General features: G+C 40.1%; 1 protein-coding gene across 1 annotated transcript in view; it reads right to left on the bottom strand.

Moving 5' to 3' along the window:
• The window catches only part of plxna2 (plexin A2), a 205,279-nt gene that overhangs the window by 6,081 nt on the left and 179,854 nt on the right, over window positions 1-19,344 (bottom strand). Inside the window, exons 23-31 of the mRNA XM_077575927.1 lie at window positions 16,930-16,996; window positions 14,825-14,971; window positions 12,881-13,040; window positions 12,523-12,626; window positions 6,902-7,001; window positions 2,698-2,888; window positions 1,598-1,767; window positions 1,260-1,472; window positions 903-1,053 (exon numbers count right to left, since the gene is read on the bottom strand). Coding sequence (XP_077432053.1) covers window positions 903-1,053; window positions 1,260-1,472; window positions 1,598-1,767; window positions 2,698-2,888; window positions 6,902-7,001; window positions 12,523-12,626; window positions 12,881-13,040; window positions 14,825-14,971; window positions 16,930-16,996 — 1,303 coding nt within the window. The remainder of the gene's footprint in view (window positions 1-902; window positions 1,054-1,259; window positions 1,473-1,597; window positions 1,768-2,697; window positions 2,889-6,901; window positions 7,002-12,522; window positions 12,627-12,880; window positions 13,041-14,824; window positions 14,972-16,929; window positions 16,997-19,344) is intronic.

Below are 19,344 nucleotides of genomic sequence, written 5' to 3'. Positions count from 1 at the left end.
TTGCTATAAAACATGGAACCTACCAAAAGAAAGATTAGAGTCTCTTCTTTCATCAGGAAAAAAAAAGTATATTTCTATCTGTTTCAGTTTTGTAGCGATTAGCATTGTAAATGAGCTTTTTTCAACATGGCCTTGGTTGATCTCTTTTGCTCTGCTGGCACCTGCTGGGCGTTTTTGTAATAACTACCATTTCTTCAACCGTTCTTTGCAGTTGAGAAGCTGCATCAAAGCCGTATGAATACATCTTTGGGACACTTAAAACATTGAAATAGAAAATAAGTTAATGGGGAATTCAACACCCCCCACCAAATTCTTGACAATAATATATTAGATGCAGTCCTGCTACTCTAAATATGGTATTCTGGTTAATATTGCGTGAGTGGAATGAGTTAAGCAGCAAAATCCAGCCGTTTTTATCAGTATCAGAAGGCGGCCATTTTGCCACTTGCTGTCGAGTGAAAATGACATCACAGTCGCTCAAGTCTCAAGTAACAACCAATCACAGCTCAGCTTAAGAAAACAGGTGAGCTGTGATTGGTCGTTGCCTGAGCCCTGAGCAACTGTGATGTCATCTTCAGTCGACAGCAAGTGACAAAATGGCTGCCTCCTGAGATGGAGAAAAAAACCCGGCTGGATTTGGCTGCATAACTCATACTCCACAAATGTAATATTAATCAGAATGTCATATGTTTTGTTGTCATATGATATTATTCTCAATAAATGTTTAAGGTTGATTTACCCTAACAAGAATGTCTTTTTTGTTTTATAAATGCTGACCACAACAACGTTTTTATTTGCTTAGCAGTTTTTAGGGCAAAAAGCCTCAGGTAAGCAGCCCCTTGTTATCGTAAGTCATGACACCCATTCATCCCAACCACCTTGTGATACAGGCGAGCGCTTACCTCCTCGCTGTACTTGCTAATATATGAGTAGATCTCATTCAGGGCGCTCAACATATTGAACTCGCTGGAGTGGAGTCGAGCCTGTTCCGCCAAGTAGGCGTTCATGTCCTGGTCGCTGATGGCTGGCAGCCGGTTGATGTCGGCGTAGTACCTGCGGGACAGCGCTCGTCATCACTCGCAACCAACAACGTGAACCCTAAATGACCTTTTAAGGTCGTTAACATCAAACGAGTGCATTTCACAAGTCAATGACAGGATGCGAGATGTGTAGGCCAGTGAAGAGAATCAAAGTTTGATGTAAGCAAGAAGACTTTAACAAGACCGCGATGGGAATGGTGTGTGAACTATAAAGCTTACCTCTCTACCCAGCTCTTGTAATTGGGGATATCTTTAGCGTAGAGCAGCTTATTGGAAGGGGAGTCTTTGCCCAGGCGGTGTTCAGAAGTGGAGCAAGAATCCATAAATGTCTGAGCGACCACAGACAGACAGGCGTCCGTGATGCTGCTCTTATGGATGTCAAACACAAACTGCGGGTTTTTGATCACGTTCACCCAGAAACGCAGTGGAAGGCTGGAAGATAAAGACAAAGGGAATGTGTAAGGGCGCCGGTGCTCATTTAGTAGGCGAATTCTCCGCCAGTGATCTTATTTCACAACACAAAAGTTGAGTTTTAACGCTCCTCTATCGGCTCTTACCAGTTGCTCTTCCACGTGTGACGTACATCCGTGTCGTATATGCCGTGCTTGTCGGCCTGTTCGTCCAGGAAGTCGAACATGTACTTGATGGCCAGCGGCAGCGTGCTACCTCGGTGAACTGTGCTGAACAATGTCTCAAATAGGTCGTCAACAAATTTTTGTAGCGTTCCCTGCAGGGAACATGAGAGCAATACGATTAATTGATTGATTTGCCTTAAAGGATCGTACATCCATCAGTAGGGATGTAACGATATCCAAACATGACGATACGATATTAACACAATATGAAGCTCAAGATACAATAATTATCACGATATTGTGGGGAGGTTGGCGATATTAGAAAAAGATCACAGTATTGTAAAAAAAGAAAAAGAAAAGAACTCATACTAAAAAAAAGCACAATATTGTGCTTTTGTACATAACAGCAATGCATATAAACCACCTACCATCTCTAATGACACTTAACATTGAGGCACTTACTTGCTAATGCACGGACACATTGAGTGCCTCCGCATATTGACTCGGTTCACAAGCATACTACGTTCCCCTTCATCTGACCATTAGCATGGATTTTAAACATAGAAGGGCCAAAACATTCCTCATGTAAATTAAACTGCACAAAAAAAAATAGCCACCAGAGGGTGCTAGAACTGCACAAATGGAAATCAACATGACTTTTTTTTTAACAGATATGCTGCTTTTACGATGACGATATTATGGCAGTTTTAATATTGCAATATCACGATATTGCCGTTATCGTTACATCCCTATCCATCAGTCCATAGCCATTTTCCATGATCCTAAATGCAAGTGTACACCCTGGAGTGATCACCTGTCAAAATCTCAGGAATGACACATATAGTAGAGAGATAGAAGCATTAATATTGAAACATACAAACAATTTAGTCATTAATCAAACTAACATACAGTGTGTCAGTTTTTAGTAAAAAATAAAATAAAATCCTGGAGTCCTAATATTAACCTCAAAAGTATCATATTCATCGTCAATATTTTAAAAATGTTTTCAGTCAAAAGCAAAAATAAAGGAATGCCAGCTGCTCTTATTCCAGTAATTCCTTTTTGCTGTTTTCAGTGCCTACCTTAGTGGCGAGCAGCCTAGTCAAGTAGATCTCAGAAACCATCTTGCTGCCACGGTCTCCTTCCTTTTGGTCTCCATGCTCATGGTTCTTCACCAGGTGCCACACCTTTACGCCACTTTCCAGGTCCGGCGTGATCATGGGAGCGCGAGACCGGAGGCTGTCTGGACTGCCAGTGTAACGGAACGAAGAATCTGTTTGGAAAATTAAAAAATGGCATCAACTGGTCTCAAAACTTATTTTGTGTCAAAGTCAAAGCAAGAGCCTTGTGATATTTGATTCCAAAGCAAGCTTCCAAGAGATGATAAGATCAGTAGGTAGATATGACATTTCAGTGCTTCGCTGGTTACCAGAATTACATGACTGTAGATGATCATAATTGACCCCACAAGGCATCCTCTAATGTTTTGTGATAATACAAACCCAATTCCCAGAAAGTTGGGACACTATACAAATTGTGAATACACACTGAATGCATTTATGGGGAAGTGCCAAATTTTTATATTTTGTTCAGAATAGAACATAGAGAACAGGTCAAACTGAGAAAATTTATAATTTTAAGGGAAAACTATGTTGATTTTAAATTCCATGGTGTCAACAAATCTCAAAAAAGTTGGGGCAAGACCATTTTCACCACTGTGAGGCATCCCCTCTTTTTCTTACAACAGTCTGAAAACGTCGGGGGATCGAGAAGACAAGTTTCTCAAGTTTAGAAATAGGAATGCTGTCCCATTCTCGTCTCTCTAACTGTTCAACTGTCTTGGGCTTTCTTTGTTGCACCTTCCCGCCAAATGTGCTCTAGAAGTGAAAGAACTTCATGACTGCAGGCTGGCCATTTAAATACCTGGATCCTTTTCCTACGCAGTCATGATGTTGTAATTGGTGCTGCATGTGGTCTGGCATTATCGTGTTGAGAAATGCAAGATCTTCTCTGAAAGTGATGATGCCTGGATGGGAGCAGATGTTGTTCTCCAATCTGAATATACCTTTCTGTATTGACGATGCCTTTCCAGATGTGGAAGCCGCCCACGCCACATGCACTCATGCAACCCTATACCATCACAGATGCAGGCTTATAAACTGAGTGCTGATAACAACTCGGGTTGTTCTTGTCCTCTTTAGTCAGTATGATATAGCGCCCCAGTTTTCCACAAAGAACTTGGGATGGTGATTGGTCTCACAACAAAACAGGTTTCCACTTTGCCACACTCCATTTGAAATGACCCCTGGCCCAGAGAAACGCCTGCGCTTCTTGGTCTGCTTTAGAAATGGCTTCTTCTTTGAGTTTCATCTGGCAACGGCGGCTGGCACGGTGGATTGTGTTCACCCACAATGTTTTCTGGAAGTATTGCTGAGCCATTTCTGTGATTTCCCTTACAGTAAGCATTGGTGTTTGCGGTGCCGTTTAAGGGCCCGAAGATCATGGCCATCCAGTATGACCCTTACACACAGAGATTGTTCCAGATTCTCTGAATCTTTGGGTGATGTTATGCACTGTAGATGATGATTACGTCAGCCTTTTTGAATTTTTGCACTGTTAAACACCTTCCTGATATTTCTCCACTATCTTTCTGCGCAACATTGGAGGAATTGATGATTCTCTACCCATCTTAGCTTCTGAGAGACACTGACACTCCGAGAAGCTCTTTTTATACTCCAATCAAGTTGCCAATGGACCTTAATAGTGGTAACTGGTCTTCCAGTTGTTGTTTTTTAATAAGTGCAATTGACTTTTCCAGCCTCTTATTATTGCGACCTGTCCCAACTTCTTTTTTAGATTTGTTGGCACAAGGAAATTTACAATCAACATATTTTTCCCTTAAAATGATACATTTTCTCAGTTTAAACTTTTGACCTGTAATCTATGTTCTATTCTTAACAAAATATGGAAATTTGGCACTTCCATATAATTGCATTCAGTTTTTATTCACAATTTGTATAGTGTCCCAACTTTTTGGGAATTGGGTTTTTACATGCAAACTCTATTTCCACATATAACGACTGATGTCTTGGGGTGAATCTTTATTTGCTGGTTGGCAGGATTAAGAACCTTTCTTATTGGTCACTACAGTCAGTAATGATTCTTGATTTGTATCGCTCATTTTTATTTTAGTCAAGATGCCCTTATGAGTGGCAACAATTTCAAGCCCTTATATCACTATTTCCCCTAAGGCTATGTTAAAAACTACTAAAGGCTACATGTTGGTGCAAAGCATTTTGTTTTTACTTTTCGCCATTTGAGTCACTACAGCATAAAGAACAGAATATTCCTCCCCGGAATCGAAAAAAGCACAGAATACCCTGTTGTTCGTGTGCTAACAACAACAGGAAGTAGCTTCTGAGCTAACAATCAGATGGAAAACCAATATAAATTAAAAAAAATTTTTTTTTCAGGCGTTGTCTGTCCTGACATTCCATTTTTTTCTTCGTTGCCATAGCGTATTTATTTCTGGAAATTTTGATGGCAGTATCATGATCAGCTCACTGACTATTTTATAGAATAGATGGGCTTGTCTTAAAAACTCACCTAATTACTCAATTTCTTCCACACTGGGAAAAAAACATGCTGTCACACTCAAATCACGGCATCTAAAACCGTTGCTAAGCACCCAAAGGCCCCATTGTCCCTCAGCACGTCAACTCTGTTCTCACATTGCTGCCTCCTTGCTCCTTGGCGATAACACATCACTTTCTCAGTTGCTAATTAGCCAGAGTCTCCCGACACTGGGATCCCCAGAGATTTGGGATCTGAGCATCGCAGTGAGGATCTCTCTCACCTAGCTTCAAAGGCCCAGATGAGCTACAAAGCTCTTTTTTTTTTTTTGCTGCCAATACAGCCACACAAAGTGTTGAAATATGACCAGGCAACATCTCGTCCCCATAGGGACCCGGCCTAGAATGATGCTCAGGGTGGATAGCGGTTTTAAATCTCAATCCAGCTACTTATTTTAACACCTCTTCTTTTTTTGGGGGTCTCTTCCATCTTCTCAAGGACACAGAGCTGGCTCAAACTTCTTTAGATATTGTACCAGCCAGACACCTGGATGGTGGGATTTTTTTGGAACACATTTTTTGACAAATGGAAGAGGGGCATGTTGGTATAAATCAAGTCAAGGCACTGTGTGTCAAATGTAAATGGGTACAAATCCATCAATGAGTGTCAAGGTGTAGCTTTGTAGGCTCATGATGGATGAGGGCGCATCCCCAAAAACAACAACAACAAAAGGAATTTAAGCAATTCAGTATCTCTAATGAAACCTTGATAAGAATTAGGAACGAATGAAGTGTTTGATTTCTTGATTGTACTGTTAAAAACGTGAGAGATTAAGCACATTCACATGAGAAATTCTAGGTCATTCTGCTCTCCAAGCACCAGTCCCTCCCAACCTGAGAAAACGAGCTGTTGGAACTTTTTGACGTCATTAGGTGTGGCCCCACCTCGCCTTTGCGGACTTAACGCATGCCCACTTTCTCTGAGACCTCCATGGGATAGTGACAAAAGTAGCCTTTATTAGTAAACATTCTGTCTAAATGAATTCAAAGCAATCAATTATCCTTTACATTTGCAATGCCAAAGTGCAATGACAATTGGCTGTCTTAAAATCCCTGAAAGGGTTCTGGCTGACACTTGTGCAAACTACAAATAAAACTGTTTGCGCTGTTGAACCTAATTAAACAAATGCTGTAGTGGTTAGCGCGCTAGCCCTTTAAGCAGTACGCTCTGATTTGTTTTTTTTTCTCTTATTTTCTTTCTTTCTTCCCTCTTCTCCCCACCTCCACTACGATTTCTTGCGGCAAGGAGCCGTTTTGTTTCAAATGTTTATTTATAAGAATTGAACATCCATCCAATTTCCACATTTAAAGAAGACATGGTTGAACTACTCATTGCCAATAGCCGGCTCGGACGAGAGGGCCGTGGCAACCACACGGGGTTTTACTGAACCTTCACTTCCACATTAGAAAAATAGCAAGCAAAACACCTAATATTTCATAAAAAAATGACATCGCCATGGTGTGAAAGGTAAGATTTAACCATTATATGCCTATAGTTAACTGTGGAAGGGCTTAAAATTCCGTGATGTAATCCCTTTAATGTATAAGATAAAAATGATGAAATTATGAAGTGAACAGAAGATTTGAAATCAAACGTCCCATCTAGATAGCATCGTCTGTTTATGCGTCACGGCAATCTGCTCTAGTGACTCACCATATCTGCTGATGGACGAGCGCGATATGCTGGCTGAGGGCGGGATGTTGTATGACGACGTCTGCTTTGGCACCAAAGCCACCACACAACGGTCCGACACCTGCGAGGGTAAACACAAACATCATCACGTACATGCTTGTAAAGTGGCTTCGTGTGGCTCAAAGTTGAATGACTGCATTAAATCTTACAGTTGTGCGTTTGAATGAATTCAAATTCAATTAACATCTGCAGTTTGCCTTCAGTGTCAAGAATCTCGTGGCTTAGAATAGACTGTAAAGAGAGTCCATCATTTAATAATACCCTCTGATGTCTTCATGTATTACTAATTCTCTAAATGTCCAAGTAAAGAAGACATTACATAAGGCCTCCGTGAATAATCCAAACATATCCCCCCCCCGTCATGTCTGTTCAATACTCTCGAGTAGTTTGTGGCGTGGTGGCTGCACTTGACATGACTGTAACAACAAAGAAGTGAAGTCAGCTTTGGAACTGGGAGAAGAAAACTGACGAAGAATCTTGTGTTCATTTTGCATCCTTAGAGAAATAGTATAATAACATCACCAGATGGAGAAAATGAAGATCTATTTGAGCTTGCAGGCTATCCCAGTCGACTTTGGACCAGAAACAAGTTACACACTGGACTGCTCCCCAGTCAATCGCAGGACAGATATAAATGACCCTTTCCCCAATTGCACAATACAGAGTCTTCAATTAGTCTAACATGCATCGTTTTGGCATGAGAACTACTGCAAACTTCAAAGAATGGTTTGAGCCAAGATTCGAACCGTCCTTTGGAGTTCTCCACTATGAGGCAGACGTGCTAACTAATGTGCTGTCTCCAGCCATTTCATTTAGCTGTGTGGGAGCAGAAAGGAATTACACATCTCCACCATCTCTTCTCAGATAATATGTTTATATCATATACATCCTTGCTCCAAAAATACAATATAAAAAACGGAAATTTTTTACATTATCTACAAGTTAAAAATATGATAAAGAAAAAAATTCCAACACTTCGGGGTACGCTCCAACCGCCTGTTTTAGCTAAAGATATTAACAAGCTTTCTCCGACAACAACAAAAAAACTTTCAAAAATATATAAGTTACTTTCATATACTGATAAAATGTCTTTACCCATCTCGAAATGGGAGACAGACTTGTCTATAGCACCGGAACCTGACTTTTGGATTCAAGTTTGTGAAAACGCATTTAAAATGACAAAACACACAAATTTACAACTTATCCAATATAAAATTATTCACAGAACATACATTACTCAATATATGATGAAGAAAATGGGACTCTCAGACTCCGACATTTGTCTCCAATGCTTACAAAACACTACAGACACTTATGTTCATGCTTTATGGTTATGTACTCCGGTTATGTATTTCTGGACTAAAGTCTTAGAAAAACTTTCCACTATTTTGGACTGTAGGATACCTTTATCTCCAAACTTGTGTTTGCTAGGTGACCTAACAACAACTGACTTACCACATAAACAATTTCAATCTACACTTGTAGCCCTTACTATCGCTAAAAAAACAATTCTTGTTAACTGGAAAAATAAACAAACTCTGAATATCGACCAATGGTCTAACCTCCTCATAAATCACATTTTAATGGAAAAAATATCTGCCTCAAATAAAAACCAAATATCAAAATTTATAGAAACATGGTCTACGTATATAGAATTTTTTAACCTAATTCTGGTTACTTAATTCTGTCTGTTAGCGAGAGCCACTACATCGTGATAACTTACATTGATGTTTCTGCATTTGGCAATTTATTATTATATTATATTATTAGTATGGGATTTTTTTTAATGGGCTTTAGGTGAACTGATGAATACACACACGCTCGCACGCACGCACGCACGCACACACACACACACACACGCACATACACATACTCACCCACATACAAAAAAAAAAAAAAAATATATATATATATATATGTATATATATGTATATATATTTAAAAAAAAAAAAACATTTATTACATTTTTTTAATTTATTTGTTTGTTTTTTTTTTAAAAAAAGGAGAGCAATGATGATGTCAAATCGAATGAACAATACTGAGCTCTCCTGGAAAAAAAAAACTAAACTAATGTGCTGTCTCCAAGAAGAAGTCAAACTCGAAAGCTGAGTCACAAAACGGGCAAAAATCAATCGATTTCGATATCATCACATTGTAGAGACTATTGGGATTTTTGAGTGATTTGGAATGATATTTAACATAAGATGGACATGGTCACACCAGTAAGATACTCGAAAAGCTTTAATACCGATGTCAAACCAAGACCTTTCACAAATGTAAAAGAGTGGCAAGTTGGCATGGCAAAGATGTCACATTAATGCTTTAGTACTATTTTTAAGCCCATCCTTCTGGGAAGACTTTCTATGGTACGAGTGTCTATATCCAACATTGCTGTGTTTGAGATCACTGAACATCTGAAGATGCACACCAGCCAAAACACACACGTCGTCCGTCATTGCAAATCAGTGGCTCACAATGAGGGCAAACTTGACTTGCTTACACTGCAGTCACCCTGGCAGATATCCCATTCAGATGTGATTTTTAATTACATAAAAAAAGGATCTGTTTCTAAGCAATTCCATACATTTATCTTCAAACCACATACTAAAAACTAATCCAAAACAGTCTTGACTGCAATATTGGCCTCTGTCAGCCAGACCGGAGAAACTCATGAACCTGCGGCTGCACCTGAAGAGGGATCTTCAACGTTCTTGAGGGGAAATGAAACCCCTGCCTCACAACTTGCCTTGACCTTTCAATCTCTATCATCGCAACTCCTTATTTGTCTCCCCAACCTCTTGCATTCGCCTCCTTTCGGCCTGCGCTCTAATAAACCAATGGCACGGTCCTCCAGTGCTATTATTCCACTGATGAGTTCCCTATGAGAGGCGTGAAATAGCTTCTGTGTCGGCGTCCGCAGAGTACGCTTCCCTCCATCTCTGCCAATGCGATTCTGACACAGAAGCAGCGACAGAGATGGGTCCTTGTGATAGAGGAAATGATTGAAGGCGTGCACATTCGCCCCTTCAGGGATAATCCAGTGTGGGTGCGATAGTGGGCAGGTACGTTAGAAGGTTGTGGGGGGACGCCTGCGATAACACCTTCCATTAGACTCAGTGGATAGCACCGAGCTGTTGGTATTTATCTTTTGTTCCCTGAGCTCCCCCTCAACCGTGGACCGAACCTGTCCCCTGTGGAGTATCCCCTATAGTGGACCGCTGACCTCAAATCCTGATGCTAATCCCCCAGTGAACATGTGACCTTTCACCTTGAACGTGAGAAGGAATGGGACTCACAAGGCAGTCATTCCGATTTTTGGGTCATATGGATTTTATCATGTGGAATTTAATTCATCTGACAATCATATTAAAAATGTAATTTTACAGTATATCGTCACATCTTCACACCTACATTAACATGCTGACCAAGTTGTACTACAGCTATATATAGAGGTGGGCATTCCAGAAATATTGACAGTCCATCAATCTTTTAATGACGGAAGCCCGTTTTGTTGACGAATGATGTGTAATTTCACAAAATTGACAGACTAAGCATTGCCGGGAGTGGGTTTTCGTCCACCAAAATACTCGTCAATCGGTCAATGACGGACTGCCCATTTTGCTGACAAATGACAAAAACACTTACGGATGCCCATTTCGCTGAGCAATGACGGAATGACGAATACAATGCAGTTCGGCTTGAAATATTGACGGATTGACGATGATGAAAAGGTGTCCCGACTGGCTATGTAGTATAAATAATCAATAAATACAGATAAAGGTAGTTACAGAAAAACATGTTATTTTTTAAATTGATATTCTACTTTTACAATGGGTAGAGGGGAAATTTTTTGAGTTTCTCCAAAGTCCAGTCCGGGCCGGAAACCCCTTGCGCGGAGATCTGCTGAATAGTTCCAAACAGAATTTTTAAATATAAACATTCAGATAAATTTCTCTGCAAGTGATTTTCTATAGGTTGGTAGGTCTGGTATTGACACCAGGTGAAGCTAACTGTAAATAATCAAAAAGTGTACAATGTAAATAATCAACAATTAAGTTTTAAAAAGGTTCGGCTTTGAACTAAAAAGTTGAGGATCTGTAATAAAACAAGAATACATTGGTTTTATATAGTTCTATTTTACTGTACTGTAGATTTTCAGACATGTTTTTTTTTTTATTGTTTTTTTTTTCATTACACAAGGCACTTGATATTTAATTGATACGAGTTTTGTTGGAACATATTTTCTTGAAATAATGATCTCACAGTGGGGAAAAACACAATTTTGTCTGTACTGTATTTTGAACCCTATTAAATTAATATAAGATGGATGTAAATTTGAGTGAAGTGATTATTCTGAAATCTTGTAATCCATGACTGTTTGTCCACGAGCATGTGCGATGTTCAATACAGTTTGCTAAGATTCTGAGCTCAATGCAAATATATGCATTTATGCTTTCACTGTGGGTGTGCAGCAGCTGGGAAGGTGTGCAAATCCAGGTTATGTAAACCAATAGCCAAAGGGAGGGAAGAAGGTAGGGGGGGTCTTCCCGGGATGGTGTGATATGAATTTTAATACCTCAGTCTGGGGAGGAGGAGAGCATTAGCAAATACTCAAAGTGCTACTCACTCGATGTCCCCAAGTAGCCTTTAAAACATTCCTTTTTTTTAGCAGTTTGTTTCATTACGCTCCTCGCTAAAGTCAGTTAGTTGCGTTGTCGCCATGCAGAGGCGTTACAAACGCATACCAACCAGCACAGCATTAACGGTCTTTAGAACCAATGGGGCGAACGCGATAAATAAAAGAAGAGCACAACACAGGGGCTATTATGCTGTGGAAACAATAAAGCTGCAGGGCTTCATCAAGGATTAAAGCTCTGCAGGGAACCATCCAGAGGGAGCAGGAAGAACGCTCTTTCAACACCGCCGCCTTTTATTGTGGAAAAAACCCCACCGCAAATGGACACCAGGCATTTCTCATATGACCGTGTAATAATTACACCTACTGCAGCACATACTAGTCAATTTGCACACAATTCAACAAGAGTTGAGGAAATCTTTTCTTACTTGAAGATTAGATGGATGTCATTGTAATCTAGGATTTTATGTGCCTCTTCGAGGAGACTAAAAACTCATATCAGTTCTGACACTGATATTGCACAAGGAATTAACTTTAGAAATACTGTATTCTTTGCTTTATGTTCTCAATATGCTGCAAATCCCCTGACGTCCTCTAGCGCATCTCGCCTCACTTTTTGAAAAGTGCTGCTCTATGCCATTATGTTTGTAGAAAAGGCAATTCAATTAAAAAAAAGGCAATTAAATCATTTGTTGACACTCAAATTTTCATCAAAACTTGGGCGAATTTTTACATGCTATGCAAAATCAGATGAGGCACTTTTTTCCTTATGTATTAAATGGCATTAAAAAAATTTTTTTTTTTTGCATCAATCTCATTTCCCAATATCTTTTTAAAACTCCCTGAGGATGTTTTAGAAAAATGACCATCAGCCATCTTAAGTTTCCACAAGACACTATACTCTTAAGTCAAGACACTCTAATGCTGAGACCCTCAAAACGCTGACCTGGTAGTGCAAGAGCGTGTTCAGTCGCTTCCAGTCGCTTTCTATCTTCGTGGTGATGTCTTCATCCTGCAGCACGACGCGAGCCATCCGTCCCTGGCGCCACTCTGACGACACAACAAACGCACATTCTCAAGACAACCTCGAAAGCCAAAAGTCTGCTTTTGTGTTGCAAACCACATCTACAACCAAGTCACACACGTACAAGCCTTAGTATTCATTCATTAAACCACTGATCAAATGATTTGGTGATAGTTAGGTGGGAACGATGCTACAGTACATTCGGATGTTTATTTCTTGCAAATATGGGTACGCCAAGGACTTCATGCGAGACAGTCCGGATGTTGCGTGGGACTCATACCGAGGTCCATGTCGACAGCCCGCGGCCGCAGAGAGTAGGGCATGTTCTTGTAGACGGCATCCAGGATCTTCTCTTTCACTTGGGTGATGGTGTCGCAGTTCAGCACTTTTACCGGAATCTCTGGACTGTTCTCGTTGTCTGGATTCACACAGTTCAGGATCTGGATCAGGATAAGAGAAGAGGCACTTTAGAGGAGGAAGTGTGGGGGAAATTAGGCCAAGGCAAACTCACTTCATTTAGTAAAAAATATATTTTTCAACCAACAACCTATAACAGTGTCTAAGATGAACAGTCTTTCAACAATTGCTATTGAAGTTACTGAGATTTTGTGTTTTATTGTGTTCAATCATTTTTTTTGCCATTCATTCATTTGTCCTCCAAACTGCTTATCCTTACTACGGTCGTTGAAAAACAAGTATCATTTAACACAATAAGTGACTCACCTTTCAATTCAAATAGATTCTGTTTGACTAATAGAAGTTGACTAATAAAATTCAGACTACCACATAAAGAGATTAGTGCAAATTTGCAATAATACTAATCTCAAAATGCCTTTTGATCTGCCAGTATTCACGAGACTCTCGATCTTATTTCAATTCAAGGCAAATTGGCTGCACTCAAGCTTTTAAAGTGTCTATCGTATGGGAAATTCAGGCACTTTGAATGTGACAAAGTAAGGGATAACTAGAGGTATACATAAAGGAAGTTCAGCTGTGTTCTGTGCTGTTTGGAGTGCACAAATTAAATAGTGAGATTAAAAGTGTTAATTTTCCTCTTTAAGCATTTAGCCAAAATTAACGTGTTCAAGTACAAGCCCTACTTTACACTTTAGCTGAACAGCTAATAAAGATATTTTATTGGCAAAGTTTCTTTCATTGTTATGGTGTGATTTTGTAAACAAATCTGAGGTCAGCAATAACAGACAATGTTCAACCTTAGAGGTTCCACAGTAGTTAGTGCTGTTCACACAAACCACAGCAAACACCTGTGTCTGATTTTTACTGCAATGTGATTGTATCTTTAAAAGCTGTGAGGTGTTCAGCTGGGGTCTTTAAACTCAAAAGCATCTCCTAAAGCACACGACGGTGGTCTGGAGAAACTATTTCCGCTCGCGCCAGTGTCCTAAAATCAATTTTCACACCTTCGGCGAAACACCAATTTCCAGCTCTGCCGGGGCATTAGCCCATAATGAGGCAAATTTCGTCGGAGCAGTCAGAGTGTCGCCGTTTTCACATGCTGCTTCTGGCCGTGATTTGGTTGATTGTGTGTGCAGGCTAATCTCCTCAACAAGGCCTGATGTTGGACCGAAAGGGACCTGATGGGATCATTAGTTAATTTTCCTCTCACAAAGGAGGAAATGGCATAACTCTGTCTGTAAAGTAGCTCTTAGTGACTAATTCTATACTTTTTACATACTGTATGTAACACACTATTAAAGACCGTTCCGTTCCATTCCGTCTTCAGTTCTGCTTATCCGGGGTCGGGTCGCGGGGGCAGCAGCTTTAGCAGGGAAGCCCAAACTTCCCTCTCCCCAGCCACTTCACCCAGCTCCTCCGACGGGATCCCAAGGCGTTCCCAGGCCAGCCGAGAGACGTAGTCTCTCCAGCGTGTCCTGGGTCGTCCCCTGGGCCTCCCGCCGGTAGGACATGCCCGGAACCCCTCCCCAGGGAGGCGTCCAGGAGTCATCCGAACCAGATGCCCGAGCCACCTCAACTAGTTCCTCTATTAAAGACTTACAAGAATAATCAACAGCGACTCGTCAACTGAGAGCGATGATGAGATAACCAACAACATAAACTATACGAATAAGATTTAAAGGTGCATCTCTGTTTGGACGAAAGCTGATGTTTTTTCGAGTGGACAAAAGGCCAACATGGATAGAAAAAACATGTTTTTGAAAATGTCTGTCGACTTGTGACGGCCTACAGAGGCCTTTTGACCTACCAACGTTTTGTACTCGATCTGCTGGCGGATCAGCTTGTCCTCGCTCAGAGAGTAGCGGGCCTCTCCAGTGATGGCGTCGATGGGCCCTTTCTCCATCTGCTGCTTGATGGCGCAGTAGAGCATGAACAGAGGTTCACCGGCGCACTCCTACCAATCCACAGGAAGAGGCACATGAAAGCTAGCAGGGTTCATACACTTGAAAGACCCTGAAAATGATTTCCCCCCCTCCATACATAATGAAGGTAATTGCTGAAAACGTCCAAAGACTGACAACTACAGATGTCTGAATTGTGGAATTATAGTATTAAACTGTTTTTCATCATTTCAGTTTTCCTGATTTTTTTGGGGACAATGGCTAAAATGTTGCCAATAACGCACTTGTCATCTGCCTCGAGACGTTCCTCCAAAACTATATAAGAGGTTGAGCACATTTATATACTTACATACTTTTACACTCTTATATATGAACTTGAGCCCAATTGTGGCATGCAGTTAGCTAGCTAGCTAGCAATGCAGCTTCCTTTTGGCTAGTCCATTGGGGTGGACGTTTTAGCGTGGCTCATTGTCAGCCGTGAGGGCATGCTCATTGTGGAGAGAAAGGTTGAAGAGCAAGTGGTACAAAAAAAAAAAGTCATGTGATAGTGCAGCTAGTGTGTGGACCAGGATTAAAATAATTTTTGAGTTTTATTATAGTTGGCTTTAAATTCATTTTGACGTTTTGAAAAATTTGTTTAATTTTTTTTAACAGCAGGTTAACAGTTTTTTTTTCTACAATTTTTTTTTTTAAAACCAATTTTAGCATTCGTTTTTTTTTTTAAACACATCTAATATTTAAGTGACAAATTATTGTGTACCAGTAATAGAGTAAACTACAATTCTGAATCGACTGTTTGACATTCTTTCTTCTGAATGGTCAAACAGTAATACTGAAATAAATACATTTACAATAAACCCTGAGAGCTCATTATGAAATGAATTAACAAAGATGAAAACTAAGGATATTTTTGGTTTAATTATAGTTAGTACCGTTAAGTATGGATGTAAAAATGTAGTTTCTTTAGTTTTATTTTAAACACTCATTTTTATTTTACAGTAATTTCTAGACTATAAGCCACTACTTTTTTTTTACTTGCATTTGACCCTGCGGCTAATACAATGGTGCGGCTTATCCATCAGATCACAAGGGGGCGCACTATAAAGGAAGCGCAAGAGCATCAGGCAGAGCAAAACAAACCTAGTGAACCCAAATACAGTAGGAGAGACAGAACCAGAGAAAGTAGCGGGAACACGGTGCGGTAACATTAAAACACCTGCGGCTTATTTGTTATGTGTAACAAACTCGAGTAGTCCCCAAATTTAGCTAGCACAGCTTATAGTCAGGTGCGCCTTATAGTCCAGAAATTACTGTATTTTGTTAACAAAGAAAAAATGGCTGACAAGGACAAGCACTCTGTACTGGCATGGTTACTTGACAGCATCTCATTGTCAATGCATGAAAAAACCCTTCGGATATATTCCAACTTTAAATGGATACATTTTTGTGGTACAATAAAAATGGCTTGACTTTTCACGATTGTTAAGCCTCAATTTTTATACTTGGTGAGTTGTTGACAATTGCTGGTGTGTCTAAATTTACAAGAGACTTATTTTCACCTTACAGGGACTTCCAAAACCAATTTCAACACAAGGATCTTAAATGAAATGTAACACTTTTTTTTAATGACCATTTTTTTTCATTTAACGAGAAATAACTTCATTCAGAATGTAAGCACTTTTAAAACCACAAAGTTGTCAAACTGCACCTCATGATGAGCAAGTAAAATGACCCGATTTCTCGCAGCCAATCATAATAAGCATTAAGCAAAAAATTCATTTTAACACTGCAAAAATCTGATCACATTAAGTATTGCATATTTTTCAACTCAAGTTAAATTGGAACTGCAGTGATAAATCTTTGTATTATGTTATGAAATCATTTATGAATAATACAGAAATGTCACAGTCTTATGCAGTCCAACAATACTACGAGGCACTCATACTTGACATTTCCATAACTGAATTGAATCTGCAACATCCATTTGTGTGTGAATATCTTTCACACTGACCTTGAGGAACCGGTGCAGAAGGAAGGCGAACCAGTTGGTGAGCATCTTCTCTGCAACCGACTCCGTTCTGCAGTGACAACAAAGGGCACGAAAAGAACAAAACAGAGCTGGTCAGAACTTTTTACAAAAGAAAAGCGATCCATTATTCATGGTAAGGTAGTGCAGGACCCTTTGGGCGCCTTCCTGTTGTTACTTGTGAACTTCCTGCAACTTCTGTGCTTGTAGGCTGAAAGGAACCTGAGGGGGCAGCGTGTGTGTGTGTGTGTGCGTGTGCACGTGTGTGCGCATATGCATGGCTGAGCGCAGCGAGACATTGCAGCTGTGACGAGCCTCAGCTGCCGAGAGACACGCTCAGTCCCGGCCAGGTAACGCCTGACCACGGCCAAAATGCTCTCTCTGGGAATGTGCGATTAGGCAGCACGGTGAGAAGCGCAGTCAGCACGTCTGCCTCACAGCCAGGCGGTTCCAGGTTTGAATCCCTGTGTGGCGCTTTCTGCGGGTATGCGCCTTTTATTAGGGAAATGCGAGGCACAGTTGAAGAAATTTCTATTGTAAATTTTTTCATAGTCATGGACCAACAAAATACAGATGAATTGTTTTTCAGTCTATTTTTTATTTAATGTGTATATAAAAATGCCGTTTTTATGTTGGTGGGAACATACAATATTATGGAACAGTGACTTTTTGATTGCTTGTATCCAAATAGTTGTCAGACTGGAGTGCCTGCCCACCCTTCAAGTGTGAAATTAAACAATTATTACAACAGTAAATCTCATGTTGCCTCTTTACAGGAGCCATTTTGAATTTTGGCGGACTGTGATGTAAACCACTCCCACGCACAGGTTTTGTTTTTTTAACCTATGACCTGGAAATAGGCTGGATGAAGATCCTCCACTTTCAAGCAATGACACAAATACTGTACACTGTCTGAAACGTGTCGAAGCCAAAAGGTAAGCAGAGCTGCATTAGGTTTTGTTTGGATGCACAGGGGTCCATTTCACAAAGCAGGTTTAGTGAGAACCCTGGGTCAATAAACCCTGAAATGTGGGAAACTCAGAAAGGGAGGTAACTGAAACCAAAGGAAAAAAGGTAACTCTAGCCTATTTCATAAAAAGAGGTCATTTAAGCTCTCGGTCAGTTACCGTAGTAGCAGAGTCCATGAATCTAACCTGGTCGGTAGCAGGTTAATCACAGTTTTCCCCTGTACCCACCTCCTTTTAGCCGCACACGACATTTCATTTCCTCATTCATAACGTCCGCTGCGAGTTTTTGCGCAAATACCCCTATAGTCTATAGATGAGCTTCCCCGTTGCCATGGTGACTCGTCAAATCGGGGCTCCATTGATGCGGCCTTTTTTAGTGTGGTAACTCCAGGTGAAACTACTCTGCGTTGATAAAACGACCTCAAATCAGCTCACCTGGAACCGAAAACGCAGTTTCCTCTCTCAGTGTATGTCAAGTCACTGTTCAGGGTTCGTCTCAGTGTTTGTTGAACCTGCTTTGTGAAATGGAACCCAGATTTGCACAATTTGTTGTCGACATGGTGGATGGGGGGGATGTTTGTGTTTGGCAATGTGCATGCGCCACATACAAGTACCCTCATGCTAAATAACAAGTGAATTTCGGCGGCGGCGTGAGGAAGTGCTGCCTAGTCGTCGTCGTAACAAAATCCGTACTTGCCATTGGCTAGGTTGTACACTCACTGCACTGCACTCATTTACAGTACATAAGACAAGATCACCCTCAGTATGCTAGACATGAACACACCTGGGAAATGTTTTAAATGTCAATTTGAACTCATTCACTGCCATTGACGGCTATAGACGTCAAAAATTCATTTGAACTATGTCTATTAGTTTAAATTTTTTCCCCACTGTTGCTAACAAGAGTAGGAAAACCTAGATTTTTTTATTGTACATTCAGAACAGATATAAAATTAGTGATTAATCGTTAGTTAACTAGTGAAGTCGTGATTAATTACAATAAAAAAAATGATCGCCTGACGCCCCTAATTAAAAAAATATATAAAAAATAGACGATTACAATTTTTATTCGTAATTAATCTCATGACTTCAATAGTTGACTCACGATTAATCACAAATTGTTATAAATGCACAATAATTTTTTTTGTTTTCTAGGTTTTCATAAAAAATGAAATGAAAAAAAAAAGTTAAACTAAGAGAAATAGTTCATATGAATTTTTGACGTCTATAGTCGTCAATGGCAGTGAATGAGTTAATGTACACTTGTTTGGTATGTTGATATGCAGAGAAACTGTTATGCTCGTAAATTTGCATACACATTAATTGCATTAATTATTTAATAATAATTAAAAAAATAATACTGTATTGCCGTCGTCGTATTTTCTTTCAAATTTCCCCCCGGGTTTTAACATTACTAGTGTCAGATTTTTTT

This window comes from Vanacampus margaritifer, chromosome 1 (genome assembly GCF_051991255.1).
Source record: "Vanacampus margaritifer isolate UIUO_Vmar chromosome 1, RoL_Vmar_1.0, whole genome shotgun sequence".
In the NCBI taxonomy this organism is placed as follows: Eukaryota; Metazoa; Chordata; class Actinopteri; order Syngnathiformes; family Syngnathidae; genus Vanacampus; species Vanacampus margaritifer.
The sequence above is the reverse complement of the archived record's forward strand: the minus strand, read 5'-3'. Positions and strand labels throughout refer to the sequence as shown.